This window comes from Oncorhynchus kisutch, linkage group LG4 (assembly GCF_002021735.2).
Source record: "Oncorhynchus kisutch isolate 150728-3 linkage group LG4, Okis_V2, whole genome shotgun sequence".
Taxonomy (NCBI): Eukaryota; Metazoa; Chordata; class Actinopteri; order Salmoniformes; family Salmonidae; genus Oncorhynchus; species Oncorhynchus kisutch.
The window spans coordinates 33,946,924-33,973,633 of NC_034177.2; the positions used below are offsets into that span (position 1 = coordinate 33,946,924).

The window sequence follows — 26,710 nt, forward strand, 5'->3', positions numbered from 1 at the left end:
TTTTCTTTGTAATGTCGAAATAAACATGGCTCCAACCCTTACATCACACACTCACAAACTGAAATCATATGTGTGTACATTGTACAATCAATCAGTGAGAGAGCATCAAATATCACATTCATTTGTACATATCCACTGTATACAGGAATCACGCAAAGTTGTTTCCTGTTTCAGTCATGTCTTTGGTCACATTCGCGTGGGTCAAACAAAAACACCGTAATGATTGGTTGGCAATAGTCTCCCGCAATGCAGGTGATGGCTGCAGGATGAAGTTGGTAACAACTGCAGAAACTTGCAGTCGACTGCAGTTCTAAAGTTCCGTTCATCTGATCAGACGTTGCTGACGCCTGCCAGATCTTAAAACACCTTAATATGTTACGTATCAGCTAACCACATCATTTGTTATAGCAATATTGTGCCCAACTGAGGTTGACGTGGTATGCAACGTCTGAGCCGGGGAACACGACCAAAACCTTAAATAACCTTTGATCACATGATTTTTGTAAAGTTCATACAGTCGACATGTAGGCGCCAGTCGGACATTTTTAACCCCATAATGCAATATACTTTGAAAGATGGTCACCAACTTTACAAAAATGATCCACTCGAACGTGCCCCTAGACATTATGAATTGTCTACTATAAATTATAGTTTATGTTCCCATTGCTTAACCCTCATATCAGCAGTTCCAGATGCATCAATGCCTTTGTGCTGATATTATGAGTATAATTGTAAGACCTAATTAAAAATACATTTAGCAAGTCGATTAATGCAAATCATTCATTCAGTCATTAATTTGCAAAGTTATCAGTCTTTTCCCACATGGTTAAAACCACACACTAATGACACGTTTTTATTTAAAAAACGATAGCCTACTGAACATATACTGGAATTCAGAGGTAATTTAACATTGAATGTATAATCATATAACATTACGCATGCACTGTTTCTACTGTGAATACTATAAACTAGATTACAGCATATGTAATACTACTGATGTGAGGGATCACATTGGAGGGAAAATACTAAATTAAAGGTACAATCCATTGTTGACTTTTTATTGCCAGACTCTGCGGTTCTTTAAAGGGGAGGTAAAACCGCTAGTCTCCTTGTGAAGGACCCTTTGTGATCTCATGCCACAGACAAAATAGTATTTTTGCTCGTGCTTAATCAAAAAAACTCCCAGTTGTGATTACTTTTCTCACGTTGCGATATAATCTGACGCATGTACATCTATTTATTTTATGCACCTCCCAACGCCGAATAAATGTAATATTCTGTTGTAAAACAAGAAATAAAAAGGAATGTATTTTTCGTCAGGCTATCTTCAGAGGCACCCGATTTACTCCAAATGCATTCTGGTACCGTCCCTTCTCTTGTATCGGGAGACCCGAAGCTAAAGCAAAACCGGTAAGGATAAACTGGTGAGAGCAATTAAAGGGGAAATGTTATAGGAATACACCTCCGCTTCAGCCCTGTAAATGCAAGGGTGGGTACTTTAAATATATCGTAGGCAGCATATGATGACAAATTGTGTGCAAGTTGCATGTATGGCGCTATTTTATTGTTACAAAGTCTGTTGTTGCACGTCTCGCATGGCGCTGGACACGAAGGGGTTAATTTTTTCCACCGCCGACATTTTTATACACTGCGCCTCCAGCTTACTTCGAACCATAAAATGCTCCTTATTGTTCTGGTTTCTATAACGGAAATTATGAATACAGTACTATTCTGTACGTTTTTTAAATCCTGTATGAGGCCCAATCAGTCATACTTGATTGATAGCTAACTCTTTGATTAGCAAACGTTAGCTCTCAGGCAGGTTTGTTCAAATCGGTGGGCTTTTCCTGTCTTGCAGCTAGCCCACCGAATTATTGTTAACATCATGTTTTACTGTCTGTAGATAGTTAATATTTCAAACTTTTGACTGCTGAAGTTGAAAGTTGGCTGCAAATGACTGGTGCATGATTTAACTGGAGCTGGCGCACACTAGCCCAACTTCACATCCTCCTCGCACTGTTTCAGGAGCCTCCAAAACGCCCCTGTTAAACCGTTTCAAACTAGGCCCTGAGCGCAACAATTTAGCCAGAGCCATGATGAAATAGAGGCTCGAGCACACAGGGAAAGTTTGCTCCTAGTCCTAGCCTGCGGCTGGGATTTTCTGTTTTATTTATCAAAGAAATGACATGAGTTAGGTCTGATTCTATGTCCTTAAAGGTGTTTGTAAACATTGATGTAGTGCTATTTGAATTTAGGGGAGGGAGCGATTTAATAAAAAAAAAAATGATGTCATAATTTCTCAATTAAAGTTTGCACCAACATATGTAGCCTATTTAATTAATATCATTGTAGAACAGGCCTATGCATAAAATGCATCCTCCAAATGTAACGTCTTCCTATGCCCACACATATTGTCATAACATTTAATACTCATAAACACCAAGTTTGGCATACCTCATTTCAATATATGCCATGACTGTCAGTTGTGAATGTTAAATCTTCACGTTTTACCAGTGGACACTCCAAACTGCACGCCAATCCATTTGATCTCAATAGATTTCATGGGAATATGTATTTTGATCTTCTTGAATTACTCTTTCTTATGCGAATTAAAGGAGATGGTGTTAACAAACTATTAGCCTTTCTTGTAGACCTATATTGTTTCAATCAAAACATAGACCTATATCCTGCCTAGTTTTGGCCACGAGGGGGGAAAATGACTATTCAGCTTCAGATAAGAAATGACTGAGGAGGTGTTTTTGGTGTAACACATCTGCTTTAATCTGCTACAAAGCTACAGTGTATATAGGCCCTACTATTATTTTCAGTTCTGTTATGTAACATACTAATTAATAATTGTGAGCTTGCGAGGCATTGATTCAGCTTTGATTACTAAACAATCACCATTGTGAGAACTGATCATCTTCTATTTGTAATAATACTAAGTGATGAGTAGGACTTAGCATGGGCAGCATATCTCGTTGAGGGTTATTTTAAGTGATTTGAGGGCCCTTTGAATCGTGGTGGTGAAAGGACTGCACCTTAACCAAGTGGTCACACATCGTTCTGGGTTCCACTACTGAAGAGGGGTCCGTGGAGTTTTCTGATCATCAAGGCAGGCACAGTGAATTTGGTTCCTAGATCTTGTTATTTTGATGATTCATGGGGTGGATCCGTTTGTTTGCATATGGAATAGGGGTGGTACGTTTCTGTAAGCTAAGCACTCGGACAGTAGGGCGAGTTCAAGTGCATCGTACGTGATCCCGAAGTCCACAACAACCTGTTTTGAGGACAGCTGTTTTAGCAACCCCTGGTAGAGTTTTCTGTCTGTGGCTTGTTACGTTGGTTTTGGCCCGCACAAAGTGGTCAAGCTTCCGACCAACTTGCTTCTGCACACACGCCAGAGAGAGGGAAGGCAGGGAAGAAACCACCATTTACCTACCTATAGGCTACTATAGCTTACATATTCATTTACTATAATTTTCATGGAATTTGAGTGGTAATTAAATAGAATTGATCAGAATACATTTCCAGAAATATTTTCACCAGCTTTGTATTCTGAAATTGCGGCTCTGCCTGTGCTCCCCATGCAGCCCTATGGCAGCACTACATCCCTGGTAGGCAGCTCACTAGAACAATCAAATAAGATTTAGCAATACTGTCTTTGAAACAATCTGTCTAGATGGATTTATCCTACTTTAAACATCTCTGACTTTTCTAAGAAGTTCACTTTTTCCCTCAAATGTATTTTGAGTAATTCATTTATGATTGATTTTAGATAGGATTTTGAAACAAATTAAAAACATGAATCAACTGATTCAGCCACTAAACGATACATAAATTAATAGGCAGTTTTGGTTGTATTAGGTATTTGCAAGTTCTCACTTTGGACATTTTGGAGTTATAACCTAATCTCCATTAATAGCACTATAACGTAGTCAATCATTCTTCCACACTATTGATACCCGAGGATACATTTTAACCAAATGTCAGCATCCGCTATACCTGTACCTTTTCAGTTTAGTCGTAGTTACACAACAACTGGATATTTCATGTTTTACTCTCTCCTTCACTCATCCCTCAGTCCTTCTCTGTTCCGTTATCATAAGTCACTGTATCCTGATCCCAGATGCTGATTAGTTGAACAGAGTAGAGGTGTAGTCAGTGGTGAATGTCCAGCATTACTCCAGACATGTTTCTCATCCCTCTCTCCTCTCTTCCCTTTTCCCGCTCTTCTGTCCACCTCAGGTTATTGACTGAGATCCCAAAGTGTTTCCAGCCATGTCTGTCAGAGAGTCGTTTAACCCAGAGAGCTATGAGCTAGACAAAAGCTTCAGACTCACACGCTTCACTGAGCTCAAAGGAACGGGCTGCAAGGTGGGTTTTTCTACACCCCTGGCGCTGTAAAGAGAGAGTTATTAGGCGACATCTAAGACTGCCTACTGGTATAATGGCATTAAATAGAATGTTAATGTCCACTCAGTCTTTGCTGCGTACGAATATTATTTGCTGTATCCCTAGCTTCAATATTAAATAATGTTTGGGAGCAACGAGCAGACATTTACTCTATGTTCATAACTATACAATGTAAACTGTGACGAGTGTGAGAAGCACTACAAATGTTAACATTAGGATGATTATGATTATGCTTCACTTGTACTTCTAAGGTAATCTGCTTGTTATTCCATAGGTGCCCCAGGATGTGCTACAGAAGCTTCTAGAAGCCCTGCAGGAGAACCACTATCAGGAGGATGAACAGTTCCTTGGGGCTGTCATGCCCAGACTTGGTATGAACACATACACATATGCACTTTAATCACATCATTCTTTAGATAACTTTTACAGTTTAATAATAACTCTGTTCTATGCAGGCATTGGTATGGACACCTGTGTCATCCCCCTCCGACACGGGGGCCTTTCTCTCGTCCAGACGACAGACTACATCTACCCCATAGTGGACGACCCCTACATGATGGTATGTTTTCATTCTGTACCACTCTTTGTGTTACTGTTTTCAGCTATACCACATGCTTTAGGTCCTGAGAATATCATATACAGTGAATTCTGAAAGTTATTCAGACCTCTTGACTTTTTCCACATTTTGTTACGTTACAGCCTTTTTCTAAAATTGATTAAATCGTTTCCCCCTCTCAATCTACACACAATACCAAATAATGACGAAGCAAAAACAGGTTTTTAGACAAATGTATTAAAAATGAAAAACGGGAAATATCACATTTATATAAGTAATGCAGAGCCTTTACTCAGTACTTTGTGGAAGCACCTTTGGCAGTGATTACAGCCTCAGGTCTGACGCTACAAGGTTGGCACAGCTGTATTTGGGGAGTTTCTCCCATTCCGCTCTGCAGAGCCTCTCAAGCTCTGTCAGGTTGGATGGGGAGTGTCGCTGCACAGCTATTTTCAGATCTCTCCAGAGAGGTTAGATCCGGTTCAAGTCTGGGCTCTGGCTGGGTCACTCAGACATTCAGCCACTCCTGCGTTTTCTTGGCTGTGTGCTTAAGGTTGTTGTCCTTTTGGTAGATGAACCTTCACCCCAGTCTGAGGTCCTAAGCACTCTGGAGCAGGTTTTCATCAAGGATCTCTCTGTACTTTGCTTCATTCATCTTGCCCTCAATCCGACTAGTCTCCCAGTCCCTGCCGCTGAAAACATCCCCACAGCATGATGCTGCCACCACCATGCTTCACCGTAGCAATGGTGCCAGGTTTCCTCCAGAGGTGACGCTTGGCATTCAGGCCAAAGAGTTCAATCTTGGTTTCATCAGACCAGAGAATCTTGTTACTCGTGATCTGAGAGTCCTTTAGGTGCATTTTGGCAAACTCCAAGCGGGCTGTCATGTGCCTTTTACTGAGGATTGGTATCTGTCTGGCAACTCTACCGTAAAGGCCTGATTGGTGGAGTGCTGTAGAGATGGTTGCCCTTCTGGAAGGTTCTCCCATCTATACAGAGGAACTCTGGAACTCTGTCAGTGATCATTGTGTTCTTGGTCACCTCCCTGATCAAGGCCCTTCTGCCCCAATTGCTCAGTTTGCCGGGCGGCCTGTTCTACCCTTCCCCAGATCTGTGCCTCAACACAATCCTGTCTCGAAGCTCTGCAGACAATTCCTTTGACCTCATGGCTTGGTTACTGGTCTGACATGCACTGTCAACTGTGAGACATTTATGTAGATGGGTGTGTGCCTTTCCAAATCATGTCCAATCAATTGAATGTTCCACAGGTTGACTCCAATCATGTTTTAGAAACATTTCAAAGGAAACAGGATGCATCGGAGCTCAATTTTGAGTCTCATAGGGTCTGAATACTTATGTAAATAAGGTATTTTTAAAAATACATTTAAAAAAACATTTCTAAAAACCTGTTCTTGCTTTGTCATTATGGGGTAGATGGTAGTGTGTGTAGACTGATGAGGAACATTTTTTTATTTAATTCCACAAATTGTGGGGAAAAGTCAAGGGGTCTGAAAACTTTCCGAATGTAGATTGAATAGTTACGGAGAGCTTTGGACAGGAGTCTTTCACCTTGAGCGGAGTATGTGCTATCTTCAGTCATACTTTTGTATATATAGTGTATGTGGACACCCCTTCAAATTAGTGGATTTGGCTATTTCGGCCACACCGTTCCTGACAGGTGTATAAAATGGAACACACAGCCATGCAATCTCCATAGACAAACATTGATATTAGAATGGCCGTACTGAAGAGCTCAGTGACTTTCAACATGAATGATAGGATGCCAACATTTCAACAAGTCAGTTTGTTAAATTTATACGCTGCTAGAGTTGCCCCGGTCAACTGTAAGTCCATTTATTGTGAAGTGGAAACGTCTTGGAGCAACAACAGTGGTAGGCCTCACATGCTCACAGAATGGGACCGGCGAGTGCTGAAGCGCGTAAAATTAATCTGTCCTCAGTTGCAACACTCACTAATGAGTTCCAAACTGCCTCTGCAAGCAACGTCAGCACAATAACTGTTCGTCAGGAGCTTCATGAGATCGGTTTCCAAGACCGTCGGCTGGAGTGGTGTAATGCTCGTCGATATTGGACTCTGGAGCAGTGGAAACCCATTCTCTGGAGTGATGTATCACCATCTGGCAGTCTGACAGACACATCTGGCTTTGGTGGATGCCAGGAGAACCACTACCCGCTCCAATGCATAGTGCCAACTGTAAAGTTTGGTGGAGGAGGAATAATGGTCTGGGGTTGTTTTTCATGGTTTGGGCTAGGCCCCTTTGTTTCAGTAAAGGGAAATCTTAACGCTACAGCATACAATGACATTGTAGAAAATTCTGTGCTTCCAACTTTGTGGCAACAGTTTGGGGAAGGCCCTTTCCTGTTTCAGCATGACAATGCCCCGATGTACAAAGCGAGGTCCATACAGAAATGGTTTGTCGAGATCGGTGTGGAAGAACTTGAATGGCCTGCACAGAGCCCTGACCTCACACCTAAACCCCATTGAACACCTTTGGGATTAATTGGAACGCATACTGTGAGCCACGTCTCATCGCCCGACCTCACTAATGCTCTTGTGGCTGAATGGGAAGCAAGTCCCCGCAGCAATGTTCCAACATCTAGTGGAATGCCTTCCCAGAAGAGTAGACGCTGTTATAGCAGCAAAGGGGAGAACCAACTCCATATAAATGCCCATGATTTTGGAATGAGACGTTCGACGAGCAGTTCTCCACCTACTTTTGGTCATGTAGTGTTTCTAAATCATGTCAATAATGCCTTCTTGATAACTGTCTAGGGGCGAATTGCGTGTGCCAATGTTCTAAGTGACCTGTATGCCATGGGAGTGACGGAATGTGACAACATGCTGATGCTACTGGGGATCAGTAACAAACTGTCAGAAAAGGTAAATTGCATTGACACACACACACACCACCACCACCACCACCAATGGCTAGCACCCAGCCACTAAATTGTCCCTCTCCTTTCTCTATTTCCCTGTCAGGAGCGGGACAAGGTGATGCCTCTGATCATCCAGGGTTTCAAAGACGCGTCAGAGGAAGCAGGCACGTCTGTGACAGGGGGACAGACTGTGCTTAACCCCTGGGTGGTCATGGGGGGTGTGGCCACCACCGTCTGTCAACCCAATGAGTTCATCATGTAAGAACGCTCTCATAGACAGCAACCCTCTTGTCCAACTCTTGCCCCCTCTCGGTCGCTCTCTCCGTCTCGTTCTTGTTCTCTGTTTAAGCCTCTGAACTATTGCTAGTTTGTTCATGTGAGCTGTGTTTTGCGTTGTTATGGTCATGATATCAGAATTGATCATGTTGATGTGTTCTCTGCTGTCTCCCAGGCCAGATAACGCAGTGCCAGGAGATGTGTTGGTGCTCACCAAACCTCTGGGGACTCAGGTGGCTGTGGCTGTACACCAGTGGCTGGACATCGTAAGTGTCAACACACAAACCACCTTTCATTTGATTTAATAGCCTATATTGTAACTTCAACACTAAAATGTCAACAAACAAGGTGTCTGTATTTGTTCCAAAATATCAACCTCTACAGTCGAGTTAAAGCTTTATCGGTGGTTTTCATTCATTCAAAGTCGTCTAATGTCGTGTGTATGTTTACAGTGCCTTCGGAAAGTATTCAGACCGCTTTACCTTTTCCACATTTTGTTACGTTACAGCCTTATTCTAAAATTGAATTGAAAAATCTACCCACAATACCCCATAACAACAAAGCTAAAACATTTTTTTTATTTTATTTTTTGCAAATGTATTATTATGCCTTATTTACATGAGTATTCAGACCCTTTGCTATGAGACTCGAAATTGAGCTCAGGTGCGTCCTGTTTCCTTTGAAATGTTTCTAAAACTTGATTAGAGTCCACCTGTGGTAAATTCAATTGATTGGATATGATTTGTAAAGGCACACATCTGTCTATATAAGGTCCCACAGTTGACAGTGCATGTCAGAGCAAAAACCAAGCCATGAGGTCAAAAGGAATTGTCCGTAGAGCTCATAGACAGGATTGTGTCGAGGCACAGATCTGGGAAAGTGTACCAAAATATTTCTGCAGCATTGAAGGTCCCCAAGTACACAGTGGCCTCCATCATTCCTAAATGGAATAAGATTGGAACCACCAAGACTCTTTCTAGAGCTGGCCACCTGGACAAACGGAGCAATCGGGGCAGAAGGGCCTTGGTCAGGGAAGTGACCAAGAACCCAATGGTCACTCTGACAGAGCTCCAGAGTTCCACTGTGGAGATGGGAGAACCTTCCAGAAGGACAACCATCTCTGCAGCACTCCACCAATCAGGCCTTTAAAGTAGGGTGGCCAGACGGAAGTCACTCCTCAGTAAAAGGCACATGACAGCCTGCTTGAAGTTTGCTAAAAGGCACCTAAAGACTCTCAGACCATGAGAAACAAGATTCTCTGGTCTGATGAAACCAAGATTGAACTCTTTGGCCTGAATGCCAAACGTCCTGTCTGGAGGAAACCGGGCACCATCCCTACGGTGAAGCATGGTTGTGGAAGCCTCATCCTGTGTGGATGTTCTTCAGCAGTAGGGACTGGGAGACTAGTCAGGATCGAGGACTGGGGCGAAGGTTCACATTCCAACAGGAGAACGACCCTAAGCACACAGCCAAGACAATGCAAGAGTGGCTTCGGGACACGTTTCTGAATGTCCTTGAGTGATCCAGCCAGAGCCCGGACTCGAACCCAATCGAACATCTCCGGAGAGACCTGAAAATAGATGTGCAGCAACGCTCCCCAACTTTGTAGCGTTCTACCCAAGAAGAGTTAAGGCTGTAATTGCTGCCAAAGGTGCTTCAACAAAGTACAGAGTAAATGGTCTGAATACTTATGTAAATGTATTATTTCAGTTTTATTTTAATACATTTACAAAAATTATAAAAACCTGTTTTTGCTTTGTGATTAATGGGTATTACAAAATAAAGTCAAGGGGTCTGAATATTTCCCAATTGCACTGTGTATGTATGTACAGTCATAAGTTTGGACACCTACTCATTCCAGGGTTTTCCTTTATTTGTACAGTTTTCTACATTGTACAATAATAGTGAAGACATCCAAATTATGAAGTAACACATATGGAATAGTAGTAGTAGTAGTAACCCAAAAAGTAAAAAAAAAATCTAAATGGTTTCCTCAAAGTGTCCACACTTTGCCTAGATGACAGATTTACACGCGTTCTCTCAACCAGCTTCATGAAGAAGTCACCTGGAATCCATTTCAGTTAACGGGTGTGCCTTGTTAATTTGTGGAATTTCTTTCCTTAATCCATTTGAGCCAATCAGTTGTGTTGTGACAAGGTAGGGGTGGTATACAGAATTTGGTAAAAGACCAAGTCCATATTATTTGGTAAAAGACCAAGTCCATATTATGACAAGACCAGCTAAAATAAGCGAAGAGAAACGACATTCCATCATTACTTTAAGACATGAAGGTCAGTGAATCCGGAACATTTCAAGAACTTGAAAGTTTCTTCAAGTGCAATTGCAAAAACCATTAAGCGCTATGCTGAAACTGTCTCTCATGAGGACCGCCGTAGGAATGGAAGACCCAGAGTTAGCCCCGCTGCAGAGGATAAGTTCATTAGAGTTACCTGCACCTCAGATTGCAGCCCAAATGAATTATTCACAGAGAGTCAAGTAACAGACACATCTCAACATCAACTGTTCAGAGGAGACTGCGCGAATCAGGCCTTCATGGTCGAATTGCTGTAAATAAACCACTACTAAAGGACACCAATAAGAAGAAGAGACTTGCTTGGGCCAAGAAACACAAGCAATGGACATTAGACCGGTGGAAATCTGTCCTTTGGTCTGATCAGTCCATATTTGAGATTTTTAGTTCCCACCGCTGTCTTTGTGAAATGCACAGTAGATGAACGTGCCTGTGGTTCCCACCGTGAAGCATGGAGGAGGAGGAGGAGGTGTGATGGTGAGGGGGTGCTTTGCTGGTGACACTGTCAGTGATTTTATTAAGAATTCAAGGCACACTTAATCAGCACGGCTACCACAGCATTCAGCAGCCATATGCCATCCCATCTGGTTTATGCTTAGTCCTACTATCATTTGTTTTTCAACAGGACAATGACCCCAAACACACCACCAGGATGTGTAAGGGCTATTTGACCAAGAAGGAGAGTGATGGAGTGCTGCATCCGATGACCTGGCCTCCACACTCACCCGACCTCAACCCAGTTGAGATGGGTTGGGATGAGTTGAACCGCAGAGTGAAGGAAAAGCAGCCTACAAGTGCTCAGCATATGTGGGAACTCCTTCAAGACTGTTGGAAAAACATTCCTCATGAAGCTGGTTTAGAGAATGCCAAGAGTGTGCAAAGCTGTCATCAAGGCAAAGGTTGGCTACTTTGAAGAATCTCAAATATATTTTGATTTAACACCTTTGGTTACTACATGATTCAATATGTGTTTTTTTATAGTGTTGATGTCTTCACCATTCTATAATGTAGAAATAGTAAAAAATACGGGAAAACCCTTGAATGAGTAGGTGTGTCAACTTTTGACTGGTACTGTATATATCGTTTGTGTGTGTCTCTCTGTCTGTCCTTCAGCCTGAGAAGTGGAATAAGATCAAGCTAGTGGTGACTCAGGAGGATGTAGAGCTGGCCTATCAAGAAGCCATGATGAACATGGCCCGGCTCAACAGGACAGGTACACACGCACACGTGTGTAAAATACTGAGGCTGGACTTTTTCTCATGAAGGACAATGAAGTGTGATTTATACTGTCCATTTGATACGTTTAGTTAGCTTTAATTTGTCTTAGAAACACACACACACACAGCCCAACTCGACAGACCAAGTACATTTCCTCAAGTTGTACTCCTTCCCTTCTTTCTCTTCTCTCCTGTCTTCTACCATTTTTTTAACCAATATGATTTTAAATATTGATGTCGTTGTTTTCCTCTCTACAGCCGCTGGTCTGATGCACACCTTCAATGCACACGCTGCCACTGACATCACTGGCTTCGGGATCCTGGGCCACGCCCAGACATTGGCACGGCAACAACGTAGCGAGGTGTCGTTCGTCATCCACAACCTCCCTGTGCTCGCCAAGATGGCAGCTGTGTCCAAGGCCTGCGGGAATATGTTCGGACTCATGCACGGAACCTGCCCTGAGACATCAGGTGTGTGTGTCTGGGCGTTTTTGTCGGTCTGTTGTCTCTTGCTTGTCTTTCACACACATAATCATCACCCACCTCTCTCTACCTACCTGTAGGGGGTCTGTTGATCTGTCTTCCCAGGGAGCAAGCAGCTCGTTTCTGCGCTGAGATCAAATCTCCTAAATACGGTGAGGGCCACCAGGCCTGGATCATCGGCATCGTGGAGAAGGGCAACCGCACTGCCCGCATAATCGATAAACCACGAATCATCGAGGTCGCTCCTCAGCTCTCCACACAGAATGTCAATCCCACACCCGGCGCAACCTCATAATAACCCCCACCCCCCTGCAACGCAGACCAGAACCACAAGCTCGGACAAGTTCTTTTTTTTCTTCTTTTTTTCTCGCATATTCTTGAACTAGAGCGTGTTAAATGTATACACGTGTGTGTATGTATGTATGTGTATATATATTTACACACACACAATTAACTGGGTTGCTGTGTATGCACACCTGCCTCAGACAGAAGCCTTAGGGGCAGGTCATCACACAACTAAAAAGAAAAATTCTCTCAAAAGAATAGAACGAAAGTAAAAATCCATTTGCCTTTTGTGTCTGTTGTAATCTGTTACGTTTAATTGTAGAGGCAGGCAGCTTCTGGGTTTGAGAATTGATGATGATGAAGATTATCCGATACTGTTGATTCATTTTGAATCTTTTGGAGACTGGGTGTCCGTTGCCTTTTGGGCTCTTTTTAAAGGGTGCTAAGCATGTGTAAGTGATGGGTAGCGAGATAGCGTTTTTGTTTGTCCGTTCACTATGTGTACAGTTCAAAAGCCTAGTTCAAGTTGAAAGCTATAAGCGATGCCTTTAAAGAGTGTGAACGTAAGGGTTGCTTTTTTTACTTTGACTTTTTGTATTTTTTTCCCCACAAAATAAATCAAATGTTTTCTTTTCTTGCGTTGTTTTACGAGAGCACTATCAAACTGATGGAATCTAAGGTGGACTCCTTCTGTTCACATTGCTGCCCTGAACTTTAAATCAGTGATATGATCATTCATAACAAGGACATTAAATCATTTTACAGGAAAAGAACACAACGGCCTGGGATAATTTGATATACTCACCTATAGAGATGTGATCACACAATAGGATTTTGAAGAAGTCGGAGCATTCTGTCTCATCTCTGTTGCATTGTACGACTGACTACCTTTTCAGGAAGCAGGGGTCATGATGAGGCAGGTGAAATGGAAAGCACTCAAGTCTTGGTTGACACTTTTCTCCATGAAAATAATACCAGTGTACCCATCTGTAGCAGAGCTTCCTCTGATGTGCCATATAATCTTCCAGTACCTAGAGGTTCCATCATTTGTATACCGGTAGTGTACTTCGTTCACAGTATCTCAAATCTACAATCTGTTTCTAATCATCCTGGTTGGGATCAGTGTAGTCTTAATACTCTCCAGTCATCTGATATAAGGCCTTTTCTAATATCTGGTACCATAAAGGGTTGTATGGCACTGCTTCCAAACTGAAATAAAACTGGATCTTCTCTTACACTGAAGGACTGTGTGTTCTCTCATCTTGTTTCTTAAAGCATGAAGTAGCCATCTACACAGCAACATCAAGGGCTCTATTCAATCTGACTCGTGGAAGTTCAGCATTACAGCGTGAATGCAATTTAAAGGCAACGTTCCAGCATTAGTGGAGACTACATTCACGGTAAACGCTGCATATGTCGGCTCAATCGGAAAAGAACTTAACATTTCCAGCGCGCAATCTAACGCTACAGCGATCCAGATTGAATAGAGCCCTAAATTGTCATTATGCCATATAGTAACTAACCACCTTGTACACCAGAATGTCATTCCTCTATTATACATGGCAACAGCAGCTGGCCACACAGTTGAGGTTTCCAACTGTCCTGGAGTCCAAAGAAGAAGTCAAACAATCAACATATCCTTTATTATAATATACTAATAAACACAAATACATAAGCATAACAGATTCCGATATACAACCTTATATATTACAACACTTTAAAATACTCAAAACAATGGTATATACAAGTGTACACATATTACAATCAGAAGCAAATACTATGACCGCTCTAAACAGATGAGTGGCCTATCCTTACAAGGCTACATTCATATATCATTCTACTACAATCAAAATCAGATTAATAATAGTTCTATATGGCCACCAAGGCATTATGTGCTCCATTGCTCTTGCCAGAATCGGTTCAAAACTATACTCAAAATTCACTGCCCTTTTATAGAAAGGATAGTGTCTGATATAAATAGTGAAAATGCTTTATTAAATATGTATTCTTCTGCAAAGCAATTCCTCCTGCTCTCTGAGTAGATATCCAGAAGCTTTATAACTTAACCCAGTCTAAAGTCGTTACCCAGAAGAGACTAGTGGTGACCAGCCGTTGGGAAACAATGTTGTAAAGTCACAGAGCACAAAAATGTGGTATGAAGGCTATAAAGACCTTCCAGACTGTCTTCTCATCACATCTCTTTCTCCTTCTCCTTGTCTTTTTGGTCGAATAGCGCACGAATGTCCAGCATGGCCTGTCGAATGTTCTGTCCAAAGCGGTACGAGTCCTACAGAGAACAAGACAGTTGTTTAACCTGATAAATATTCACCTAGATTGCCATTAAGGTAATATGTGAGGGCTATATACTGTGCGATTCAGTAGGTTTGTGTAGTGTTAGACAGTGGTCTCACCGTCTCAGGGCTGGAAAACTTGCTGGAGATGTGGAATGTGATCAGGTTCTCTCCTATAATGATGTAAGAGACGCCATAGCCGTCATCAGCCACCTGGGGGCGCAGGAGAGACAGTACCACTCACCCCTAACTCTGACCACATCATGAAAGTAAAAGCAGACAGAAGAAGTAACAGAGAAGGACACAACGGCAGTAGGACTTGAGATTCTGGTACCAGCTAATTTATTACCGTATGTCTGTCTGTGTACGTGTGTGTGTGTGTGTATAGCATGTGCGTGTGGGCGGTTGACTCACAGGGCCGAACCCCCCCCCCGCGCCCACGTATCTGGGAAACTTCTTTATGTCAACCATGTTGAGCTGCTGTTGAGGAGTCTGACTAGTGGACAACCTCCAGGGTTCTGACAACACCTAAACGGAGAGGGAGAAGGGTGAGGGGGTAAGCGTAAATCTCTGATATCATTTCACTTGGTCACCAAAGTATAATTTAACATGTATAATGGTGTTAACATCACACCCACACACCTGTTTGAGGAATGGTGAGTCGATGCTGAGGTACTTAGACATGATGTAGAGACAGAAGAGGTGTCTGTCGATGCCAGAGCCTGTCATGGCCAGACGGTACATGTTCTGGTGTTTGTCTGCGGCCTTCCGGAAGAGGTCCAACTTTTGGGCACTCTTTCCACAGGGAAACAGAGGGTATTCAATCAAAACCTAGATACAGCTCAAAAACACAACAGATAGAGCAGTGGTGGCCAACCCTCCACTTGGAAAGCTACTGAGTGTGCAGGTATTCGGTGCAGCCCTACTCAGACACACCTGATTCTACCTATCAGCTGTTTATCAGCACTTTGATGAGCTAAATCAGGTATGTTAGCGCAGGAGCAAAAGTAAAAAGTACATAGCCAGTAGCTGGCCAAGTTCAGAGATCAGAGTCCAGAAACAAACATTTGGGTCCTGGTCACCTAGTTTTCAGTCAGAGTGACCTGAGCCTTACTGGAAGTTACATCATGTCACTCTCTATCAGTAACTCCCACAGACAAGGCTACTGACTGTGGAACTACTGACCTGTAGTGCTGAACCCACACTGTGTTTAACATCAGATACTGTCAACCGTCTGATGGTCTGGCACGTACTAGCATGTAAGTGGAAGGTGACTGTTACTGGTCTTGTGTTGTCATTAGTTCATTCTATATTTTCTCTGACATGATTAACCGAGGCGTGTCCACACCGCAGTGTTCTTGTCCTCCATGGCTCTGACAAAGGCTGTGGACTCTGAGGTGCAGGAGCGAACCGTCTCTGTCCTACCCTCACGGAACATCCGGGTCATCGAGGCCTCATACGTCAGACAGAACTCCCCCTTATCCTACAACACATAGACAACAAAATACATTCAGATGCATTGCTATGGACTTGATAGTGTCTTGTGTTGTTAATGTTAACCCAATCATTGTGTTGTATTGTTTGTCTGGTATCATCCGTTGACATCAGGTCAGGTGTCATGACTATTCATGATGAAAGCACGCACACACACACACATATACACACACACACACACACACACACACACACACACACACACACACACACACACACACACACACACACACACACACACACACACACACACACACACACACACACACACACACACACACACACACACACACACACACACACACACACACACACACACACACACACACACACACACACACACACACACACACCCTGAATTGGGCCAGCTGTAGTGCTAGCTGTATGAAGGCATCAGGACTGGTCCTACTCTTCTTGATCAGGCCTTTCCCAAACTCATCAAACAGACAGCCATGAAAGTCCACGTCATCAGCTATCACCTTGGCAACCATGTAGGACTCCTCAATGACCTCCTGGCACTGAGGGACGAGGAGAGACCAGAGGACAGACAGGGTCAGACAAGACACAGGGCAGCCTGTAGAAACTACTGACTGGTCTACTGAACACAACACAGTCTAAACTAGCGTTACTGACTCAACAGAGAGAAATTTCATTCATCCCATTTCCTCTTTACTAAAGCTTCAACTTTTATCCCTAACCCATTAGAAGCCATACCTCCAGTGGAATGTCCCATTGTAGTTTGGTGGGGGGAGGCAGGCCCTTGTTGATGTCTCCTTTGCAGTGTCCCTCCTCTGTGTAGCCCAAATGGAAGCAGTCCGTTGCTAGGACATACTACACAGAGACAGCACAACAATCATTAGAATCACACAACACACATCCCAATTAATCACAATGTCGTACACTGAGTGTACAAAATATTAAGGACACCTGCCTAATATTGAGTTGCACCCCCCCTTTGCCCTCAGAACAGCCTCAATTCGTCAGGGCATGGACTCTACAAAGGTGTCGAAAGCATTCCACTGACCCGAGTTGACTCCAATGCTTCCCACAGTTGTGTCAAGTTGGCTGGATGTCCTTTGGATGGTGGACCATCCTTGATACACACGGGAAACTGTTGAACATGAAAAACCCAGCAGTGTTGTAGTTCTTGACACAAACCGGTGCGCAAGGCACCTACTCCCATACCCTGTTCAAAGACACTGTTGTCATGCCCATTTACACTCTGAATGGCAGACATACACAATCCATGTCTCAACTGTCTCAAGGCTTAAAAATCATTATTTAACCTGTCTCCTCCCCTTCATCTACACGGATTGAAGTGGATTTAACAAGTGATATCAATAAGGGATCATAACTTTCACATAGATTCACCTGGTCAGTCTGTCATGGAAAGAGCAGGTGTCCTTGATGTTTTGTACACTTAGTCTATATTTAGGCAATAAGGCATGGGGGTGTGGTATATGACCAATTTACAACGGCTAAGGGCTGTTCATAGCACGATGCAACGTGGAGTGCCTGGATACAGCCCTAAGCAGTGGTATATTGGCCATATACCACAAACCCCCGAGGTGCATTATTGCTATTATAAACTGGTTACCAACGTCATACACGTGGTATATGGTTTGATATACCACGGCTTTCAACCAATCAGCATTCAGGGCAAGAGCCACCCAGTTTATAATGTGTTTTAGAAAAACTTGTTTGTTCATTAATGCAATACATCATTAATACCATCAATAATATGGTTATTACCTCCCACATGTGTCCTATAATGGGAGCGTCTGCCCACGAATGTTCTGCATTAACCCCCAGTTTACCGTTCTTATAAGCGATCAGAGTGAAAGATTTGTCAAACCACCTGAGAGAAAGAATGCATATCGGGTTAAACACTGTAACACACTCATCACAAGGCAGTGCACAGAACAGCAATTTACCACGAAACTACAGTTTAGTGAAAAATAGGCCTACTTCACAATAGATGTTTTCTTCCTGATTTCCTTTCCTGTCCTACCTGTCATAGCACTTCCTGTTTGTCTCACCTGTCATAGCACTTCCCGTGCAGCAGGGACTTGGCATACAGGTCCAATGACCTCAGCTGGTCAGGGTCATAACCATGCACCTCGTCATCAAGGCTGAGGAAGAAAGCTGACGTCTCGATGGCCTCCAGAGAGACTTTGTTAACACCCTGGCTGAAGTACTTCAGACGAGCCCGCGCCCACGGAACTCTGGAGGAGAGGTGGCTGTTTTATTTCTGATGTGTGTGTAAGGAAGGAGGCTGTATATGTACCCCTCTGTGTGTGTGTGTGCAGGTGTGTTTGCGCTTTCATGCCTATATGTGTGAATACCTGTTGCCGGCTGTGAGGGCAGCCAGTTTGAGTTCTCCAGGCTGTGGCTCGGTGGTGTCGTCGAGGATCCTCTGGAACTGAGTCTCCAGCTCAGAGGGCCAGAGGTGACGCCCCCCGTAGTACAGCCACACCTTAAAGAAGCGGCCCTTATGGTACACCACCAGGTGCTTCCGGTCACTCAGGTGCCGAACAAAGTCTGGATCATGGAGAAGGAGAGGGGGAGAGGAGAGAACATAGAACATTATTTGTGGGTTGGGGGGGATGCACATAACGCTCCTTTTGAATTATAGCTTTTATCTTCGATTGTCAGAAGATGTGTCTTACACAAATGCATGTTCATATTTAGTCATGCAACTACCCAGCGATAGTCTGATAGTGTTATGCCCCCAGCAGGCAGCAGTGTTCTCACCTGTCTCTATACCAGGGATACGTGTGGTGTTGAACATCCTCTCCATCTGATAAGAACACATTGGCACCACCCCCAGAGCCCTCAACTAGTGAGAGAAAGACAGAGGGAGAGGGAGAGAGATATAGAGAAAAGAGAGAGAGAGAGAGATAGAAGAGAGAGAGAGAGAGAGAGAAAAGAGAGAGAGTGGGGTTACTTTAGTAGAGCAGAAATAAGTCAAAGGCAGTGGGAGGATGATTTAGGTTAACAGAGAAGGAGGAGGAAGATGACCTGGGTTATTTAAGGGGTAGAGAGAGGGCCATGGGTCCAAGGGGAATGGAGGAGGGACCTAAATACTCTCAGGGGAAGGGAGAGAGGGAGAGAAGAGCGGTGAGCGAGACAGAGAGAGGGGTTTTCGTTACCGGTGCATGTTCTCCTCTCTCTAGTTTGCGGCGGTACTGCAGCATAGCGTGAACAACATTCCCTGCCCGAGCTGCCTGTCTGTGTGTGGGAGTCACGTACAGCAGATCCTAAATCAGATCATCATTACAGCATTAGGGAAGGGTACTGGATGCATCTTAATTAATGCCATGTTCCCTGTATAATGTCTACAGTACACGTACAGTACAGACATGTCTTACCATGGAGTAGAAGTTACTGTTGACCATGATGGGACTCCTGCCTCTAAGGTAGATGTACTCCTCCCACCAATCACTCACCTGCAACAGGTAAAACAATCTATTACAATCATTTGTTTGACTACTATTTTGTTTTAAAGAGCAATTTCATCACTCACCAAAACATTAATACAGTCATTTATTTTTTATAAATAAAGCTACCAACATTATTGTTTAATGTATCCTAACATGGCACTTTGAAACTGAATACGTACATAGTTAGTAGCCCACCAGGATTTGAGGATGAGGTATTTCTGGAGTTTGGGTGCCTGGTCCTTCTTGAAGTCATTGGCCACCACCTCCATCTGGTTGTACTGCTCATCATCCAGCAGGGGGCGCACTGACTCCAGGTACTGCAAGGTCATAGAGAGATTATATGATATAATACCGATATGTAGTGTACATGTATGTTTATATACTGGTCCTGGTCTCTCCTGAACAAATGATCAGTTTGATATTGTATTTCAACCAAGCAGATGAGACACATAAACATCTCTCTTTCTCTCACCCTGGTTATGGTGTCATCCACACTAGGCACAGGTAGTCTGGGTAGGGAGGTCTGGAAGCTATAGAGGAGAGGTCTGCGCCCAGAGAACATCTTCACCAGACTCTGAGGAGAAACAACACAACACAATGACTGGGTTAATTGCCAGAATAATCCAATACTGAGCTCAGACAATATATTGTCTTGATTCTGAGCTATGAGTGAGCTGCACTTTTGGTCATGTTGATTTTGAAATAGAGACATTTAACAGACATACCAGCCAGAGTTTGGTGCAGAAGCTAATTTTGCCGTGGGACTCAAAGATCCAGGCATGGTAGGAGAGAAGGGCCTTGAGAATGTACCTCAGCATGAGGATGAGAGAGAGCCACAGGCCTGTGGAAAACAGGATGGCACTCAGAACTGTCTGGGTCTGCACTGTCATGTAGCCACTGGAGTGAGGGGAGACGAGAGAGTGGAAAGGAAAAAATCCAGTCAGGTAATGCAGCAAGCAAATTTTTAAAAATGGTTTTTCAAACGGAATGGCACTCATCACTGTCATGTAGCCACTGGACACAGGAGAGAACACAACTTTACCTAATTTTATCACAACAAAATAGCATTAGGCAAAAAGTCAAACCATCAAACAATCAAAATTATGTTTATTGTTCTTCACAAGGAAATTATTTTGACAGATAACCACAGGCTGAAAAGAAGATGTATCATTGTTCCACAGTGCCTGTTCATCATTGTGTTATTTGCTCACTGACCTGACAGACATGGTCCTCTTGATTGTGTCTATCATTCCCAGTGATGGGTCTATCCTGGCATATATGGTGCTCATTATGGCTATCACAACGATCAGCAAACTGGATGGGCTGGCAGGGTAGACACCTGTCAATATCCCATTCTGAAATAAAATCATATAATTCAATGTTCATTTAGGTAGTTAGCCTACAAACAGACCAACTAGGCTATTCCTAGATGTGCAAGCATTTGTCCCAGCTCAGCAGTAGGCTACACACACCTGAATAAATCAAGGCAATAATAATAACTTGACTAATTTGTTTTATTGCTGGACTGCAACAAACACCAAGCTAGCTATCATGTCCAGGATTGGTAATAACTGTAGGGCTACTTAATAATTTGAAAACAAACTTTAAATCTTATGGCGCGCTTTGTCCATGACGTCACTCCCGACAGGTAGATGTGTTTGAGTACCTCGCGGCTCAGGTGGAGGTCGATGCCGTCTGAGGTGACGGTGAACTGGAAGCCAACTGCCTGATGTGCCTCTGCCATCCCGGTGACGTCGAAGACCCTGTTAAAAAAGAGAGATATAGACAGAGGCGTTCCAGAGGCGTTCAACTTTTTTAACCCTAAATGAGCCAACACATTTTTATCTTAAAAGCGCAAACAGGGGTAAAACATTTTACCCCAAATTGGTAATGATTGTGAAGAGATACTGTCTGTGAAGTAGTAACACTTTCTTTCATTAACTTTTTGTTTTGTTTTTTGTTGTTGAATTTTACCCCCTTTTCTCCCCAATTTCGTGGTATCCGATTGTTAGTAGTTACTATCTTGTCTCATCGCTACAACTCCCATACGGGCTCGGGAGAGACTAAAGTCGAAAGCCATGCGTCCTCCGAAACACAACCCAACCAAATGTGTTGGAGGAAACACTGTGCACCTGGTTAGCGCACACTGCGCCCGGCCCACCGCAGGAGTTGCTGGTCCTTTGCTTAGTAAAGAGCTTTATTGGCACTATGGTGTTGAACGCTGAGCTGTTGTCAATGAAAAACATTCTCACATTGGTGTTGCTTTTGTCCAGGTGGGAAAAGGAAGTGTGGAGTGCGATTGAGATTGCACGATCTGTGGATCTGTTGGGGCGGTATGTGAATTGGAGTGGGTCTCGCGTTTCTGTTATGATTGTCTTGAAGTGTGCCATTACCAGCTGGTCAAAGCACATTATGGCTACCGACGTGAGTGCTACGGGGCGGTAATCATTTAGGCAGGTTACCTTCACTTTCTTGGGCACATGGACTGTGTGGGTCTGTATGAAACATGTAGGTATTACAGTCTTGGCCAGGGAGAGGTAGAACAGCGAATGTTGACCTGTTTAAAGGTCTTGCTCACATCAGCTATGGAGAGCGTGATCACACAGTCATCCGGAACAGCTGGTGTTTTCATGCATCTGAGTCAGTGTTGCTTGCCTCGAAGCGAGCATAAAAAGCATTTAGCTCGTCTGGTACGCTCATGTAACTGGGCAGCTGGTTTCCCTTTGTAGTCTATAATATTGTTCAAGCCCTGCCACATCCGACGAGCATCAAAGCCGGTGTAGTAGGATTCAATATTAGTGTTGTCACCGGTGGTTTAAAACCCCACCCATGCAAAACAAGCCCTGCCACATCCGACGAGCATCAAAGCCGGTGTAGTAGGATTCAATATTAGTGTTGTCACCGGTGGTTTAAAACCCCACCCATGCAAAACAAGCCCTGCCACATCCGACGAGCATCAAAGCCGGTGTAGTAGGATTCAATATTAGTGTTGTCACCGGTGGTTTAAAACCCCACCCATGCAAAACAAGCCCTGCCACATCCGACGAGCATCAAAGCCGGTGTAGTAGGATTCAATATTAGTGTTGTCACCGGTGGTTTAAAACCCCACCCATGCAAAACAAGCCCTGCCACATCCGACGAGCATCAAAGCCGGTGTAGTAGGATTCAATATTAGTGTTGTCACCGGTGGTTTAAAACCCCACCCATGCAAAACAAGCCCTGCCACATCCGACGAGCATCAAAGCCGGTGTAGTAGGATTCAATATTAGTGTTGTCACCGGTGGTTTAAAACCCCACCCATGCAAAACAAGCCCTGCCACATCCGACGAGCATCAAAGCCGGTGTAGTAGGATTCAATATTAGTGTTGTCACCGGTGGTTTAAAACCCCACCCATGCAAAACAAGCCCTGCCACATCCGACGAGCATCAAAGCCGGTGTAGTAGGATTCAATATTAGTGTTGTCACCGGTGGTTTAAAACCCCACCCATGCAAAACAAGCCCTGCCACATCCGACGAGCATCAAAGCCGGTGTAGTAGGATTCAATATTAGTGTTGTCACCGGTGGTTTAAAACCCCACCCATGCAAAACAAGCCCTGCCACATCCGACGAGCATCAAAGCCGGTGTAGTAGGATTCAATATTAGTGTTGTCACCGGTGGTTTAAAACCCCACCCATGCAAAACAAGCCCTGCCACATCCGACGAGCATCAAAGCCGGTGTAGTAGGATTCAATATTAGTGTTGTCACCGGTGGTTTAAAACCCCACCCATGCAAAACAAGCCCTGCCACATCCGACGAGCATCAAAGCCGGTGTAGTAGGATTCAATATTAGTGTTGTCACCGGTGGTTTAAAACCCCACCCATGCAAAACAAGCCCTGCCACATCCGACGAGCATCAAAGCCGGTGTAGTAGGATTCAATATTAGTGTTGTCACCGGTGGTTTAAAACCCCACCCATGCAAAACAAGCCCTGCCACATCCGACGAGCATCAAAGCCGGTGTAGTAGGATTCAATATTAGTGTTGTCACCGGTGGTTTAAAACCCCACCCATGCAAAACAAGCAAAAATGTCAGGCAGGCTTTTCAAACAGCTCATACACTAAAAGAACATTATCTTAATTTTCACAACTTCACAGTATTATTCCAATTTCACAGTATTATTCCAACTTCATAGTGTGGAAATATATTTAAAATATTAAATCCTTATTTTTTTCGCGCAATTATCAAATAGAGCATGTCTGTTTATATTTCTAAAAACCAGGAAATTAGTTATTTCTGCTTGGTTCCAGCCATTCTTATGGGGGATATGAATGGGGAAAGAATGGGGTTATGGGATAAATGCCGGCAATAAGTTCTAAAGTTAACACAGGCTTACGCCTGTTTCACAAATATATTATGACGCCATTTTGTGGCGTTTTTGTTAATTTCGGTGTTCGGCAGTTTTTTTTCTCCAGCTCTTCGCCACACACATCTTTCTTGAGGCAAGTTGAAATTTGGTAGCTAATGTCTACACCCCTTCATTGGTGATTGGTCAACAGTAGGGGTAGGACATGTGGATGGGATTGTTCAATGAAGTGCTTGCTGTCATTCAACGAGAGACAAGAGAGCTAAGCAGCAGCTAGGCCCTACTGTATGTGCACTACTAGTTTTCATGCACAATCTTTCACTTGAGAAGTACTGCACCAAACATCTTAGGTAGATGTCAAACGTAAAAATGTATTACAGATTTCTTGATTTTTCTTTGATTCATTCTGACTATTTTGAGGAAGTGCATGGAAATGTTGTTGCCATGGTGGCTCTAGAGACAAACAACAGTAATATTGCTGCTTTTTTCTAGTTTAACAAACAATGGTTTTTAAGGAGTATGTGAGAACAGATGTTCACTTCTCCTAGCCGAGTTCTGATAGGACCTAACAGAACCTATGTATGCGCAATTAGGAGATCATATACTTTTTTTAATGAGATAACATCAGTCAGTTAACATGACCTTCATGAATATGAAGCCTTTATGTGCTTGTTTTGATTACATATATGCTTCGAAATTCACAAAAGGTTACGTTAGCCAATGAAGATCATAGAACAAAACGTATAAAATCTCCTAAACCTGTGTTAACCACAGACCTTATTTTTGGCGTTTATCCAAAAACACACAAAAAAACAGTAATTTCCCCATAGGCATTGGCCAACGAGCCATGGCGGAGTTAGTGCCTACTAAAAGACGCCATTACTATTGCTCTAGCCTAATGGTTAAAACCAAACCAACTTTAGGCTGATGGTTGGGAATGGATGCATGCAGGAATGTAGTCGAACCTCTCTCACATCAATTTCAGGTGAGAGAAACGTTAATTTTCATAGACTCATGGAAACAATGACTAAGAAATAGCCATAGGCAGCCCTTTTGTAATTTCAAGGATTAGTTCAATATTTTCTAACTGTATGTGGAGGTCATAAGTCTGTTTATGTTGTGGCCCGGTTGACTGACAAGTTGGGCTTGAATTCCTTTTTCCATGTCATATGCCGTGCCCGGCAGCCAAGTAGGGCAAAGTTGAAATGGCAGATATAGAGGCCGGTGTAGCCTGGGTTACTGGCATGCGCTCAGAAGTGGAACCGGTTTATAAATATAAACACTGCAGACTAGGAAGAGCAGCCTACTACACCACTGACCACATAACAAAACATTTTGCATGGTGTATTCATAAAAAATATTATAATAATTAGGTTTGATCACCAGGGCCATAATACAGTGCCAAATACATAATACAGTGCCAAATACATATTACAGTGCCAAATACATAATACAGTGCCAAATACATAATACAGTGCCAAATACATATTACAGTGCCAAATACATAATACAGTGCCATCAGTGCCAAATGGATATTTCTCCAGTATAGCTTTATAATATGTGTCCGGTCAGCTAAAAGTTTAGTTTTTAACAATATCAACTGAAGAATGAGACAAGTCATTTCCTTCAGTTAACATTTACTTTTTCAAATCAATTGTGAGGATGCAGACTTCCTATGAATTAACTTTCCGTTAGCCTATTACACACACTTATTGTGTGGCACAAGGGGGCTAGAGAATAACTAACTTTTGACTTGCTTTTGTTTGTCAAGCATCTGAAATGTTTCCTATAGCTCTCAGGTGCACAGACGGTGACACCCAACCCAGCACCAGCAACAAATCTATATGGTAACTAACTACACTAGTACAGTATTACATACTTAGTGTTTCTCAGAGACATAGACATCTACAGTAGCCAAAGAATTGATACATAATAACAATCCAAAAACCAAACATTCAGTAATTCAATACCTTGAAAATCGATTCAATTCAATCTTGGCTGAAGTGAAACAGAAGAAGACAGGGACGTTGGTTTCTCACAGTGGAATCCCTCTGGACCAGAGCTGAGCTCTCTGTGTGTGTGCTGCCTCTGTGCTCTGTCTGTGACTCCTATGCCCTTGAAGCGGCTTTCCTCAGGTACTGGGAGCAAAATTCTACCCCCTTTCTTTTCTGCAACTGGACACCATCTAGAGCTAGACTGTATCCTCGTGTGCCTGCTGACCACATAGCATTCAAATCCCTGCAGAGTACTACTAGAAACACCTGATGTTTATTCATCAATCTATTTACGTATATATATATTGTTTTGGCCGTGGTACCCAGTGACAAATGGTTAATAATTCATAGTTATGAGGCAACTTTTGAGGCGAGTTTCATCTCTCTGTGAACAGTGTGTCTACGTCTGTGGACACACTTTTTTTATGGTTTGGCAGGCTTTAAGCTTTAGGCAGTCAACCAAGCAGTTAATTCTCCTTTAACCTCTATATCACAAATACATTTGTCACAAAGTGCTTATAAGTAAGTAAACCTCCCAAAAGAGTAAACAAAGTTAATAGTAGCTATATTTCAATCCAATTAGCAAATGATTTTCACACACGGATACTCCAAATTCTGCATAAAGAAAATGTGTGCATTGTCCCACCAGTGGTGTTTCCACCAAACTGACATGTTTCTGTTAAAAATCAGTATGTGATGATGTA

At 43.1% G+C, this 26,710-nt stretch overlaps 2 protein-coding genes across 7 annotated transcripts; one reads left to right on the forward strand and one right to left on the reverse strand.

The window, feature by feature from the left end:
• The first annotated feature begins 1,084 nt into the window (after window positions 1-1,084).
• Window positions 1,085-13,680, forward strand: LOC109889421 (selenide, water dikinase 1). 3 transcript variants are annotated; one of them, XM_020480839.2, is made up of 10 exons: window positions 1,085-1,410; window positions 4,249-4,377; window positions 4,691-4,787; window positions 4,872-4,975; window positions 7,763-7,870; window positions 7,970-8,124; window positions 8,318-8,408; window positions 11,567-11,666; window positions 11,929-12,141; window positions 12,234-13,673. In XM_020480839.2, the coding sequence occupies exons 2-10, from the start codon at window positions 4,282-4,284 to the stop codon at window positions 12,446-12,448; spliced, it is 1,179 nt and encodes a 392-aa protein (XP_020336428.1). In that variant the 5' UTR covers window positions 1,085-1,410; window positions 4,249-4,281; the 3' UTR covers window positions 12,449-13,673. The 3 variants fall into 3 exon arrangements, with proteins under 3 accessions (XP_020336428.1, XP_020336429.1, XP_020336426.1); XM_020480840.2 differs by having other exon boundaries at window positions 1,335-1,424; XM_020480837.2 differs by having other exon boundaries at window positions 1,369-1,489; window positions 12,234-13,680.
• A 382-nt stretch (window positions 13,681-14,062) lies between these two features.
• LOC109889420 (carnitine O-palmitoyltransferase 1, liver isoform) lies at window positions 14,063-26,237 on the reverse strand. Of its 4 annotated transcripts, XM_031822873.1 has the most exons (20): window positions 25,983-26,113; window positions 21,333-21,429; window positions 20,882-21,021; window positions 20,392-20,563; window positions 20,139-20,240; window positions 19,846-19,983; window positions 19,595-19,672; window positions 19,376-19,483; window positions 18,978-19,062; window positions 18,569-18,764; window positions 18,263-18,448; window positions 17,976-18,081; window positions 17,248-17,334; window positions 16,938-17,054; window positions 16,577-16,741; window positions 16,078-16,212; window positions 15,372-15,524; window positions 15,144-15,257; window positions 14,850-14,942; window positions 14,063-14,725 (listed from the first exon to the last, which is right to left on the reverse strand). In XM_031822873.1, the coding sequence occupies exons 2-20, from the start codon at window positions 21,408-21,410 to the stop codon at window positions 14,630-14,632; spliced, it is 2,349 nt and encodes a 782-aa protein (XP_031678733.1). In that variant the 5' UTR covers window positions 21,411-21,429; window positions 25,983-26,113; the 3' UTR covers window positions 14,063-14,629. The 4 variants fall into 4 exon arrangements, with proteins under 4 accessions (XP_031678733.1, XP_020336424.1, XP_031678734.1 ...); XM_020480835.2 differs by lacking the exon at window positions 17,248-17,334 and having other exon boundaries at window positions 21,270-21,429; window positions 25,983-26,135; XM_031822874.1 differs by lacking the exon at window positions 17,248-17,334 and having other exon boundaries at window positions 16,703-16,741; window positions 21,270-21,429; window positions 25,983-26,128.
• Window positions 26,238-26,710: the final 473 nt, after the last annotated feature.

Bases quoted from the DNA above. Each gene is read 5' to 3' on its own strand.
- LOC109889421 (XM_020480839.2), top strand. From the start codon at position 4,282: ATGTCTGTCAGAGAGTCGTTTAACCCAGAGAGCTATGAGCTAGACAAA. The intron at 4,378-4,690 runs GTGGGTTTTTCT...GTTATTCCATAG, and splicing joins TCAAAGGAACGGGCTGCAAG to GTGCCCCAGGATGTGCTACA. The intron at 4,976-7,762 runs GTATGTTTTCAT...ATAACTGTCTAG, and splicing joins TGGACGACCCCTACATGATG to GGGCGAATTGCGTGTGCCAA.
- LOC109889420 (XM_031822873.1), bottom strand. From the start codon at position 21,410: ATGGCAGAGGCACATCAGGCAGTTGGCTTCCAGTTCACCGTCACCTCA. The intron at 19,063-19,375 runs GTAACGAAAACC...TTCTCTCACTAG, and splicing joins AGAGAGGAGAACATGCACCG to TTGAGGGCTCTGGGGGTGGT. The intron at 18,082-18,262 runs GTGAGACAAACA...TCTTTCTCTCAG, and splicing joins CACGGGAAGTGCTATGACAG to GTGGTTTGACAAATCTTTCA.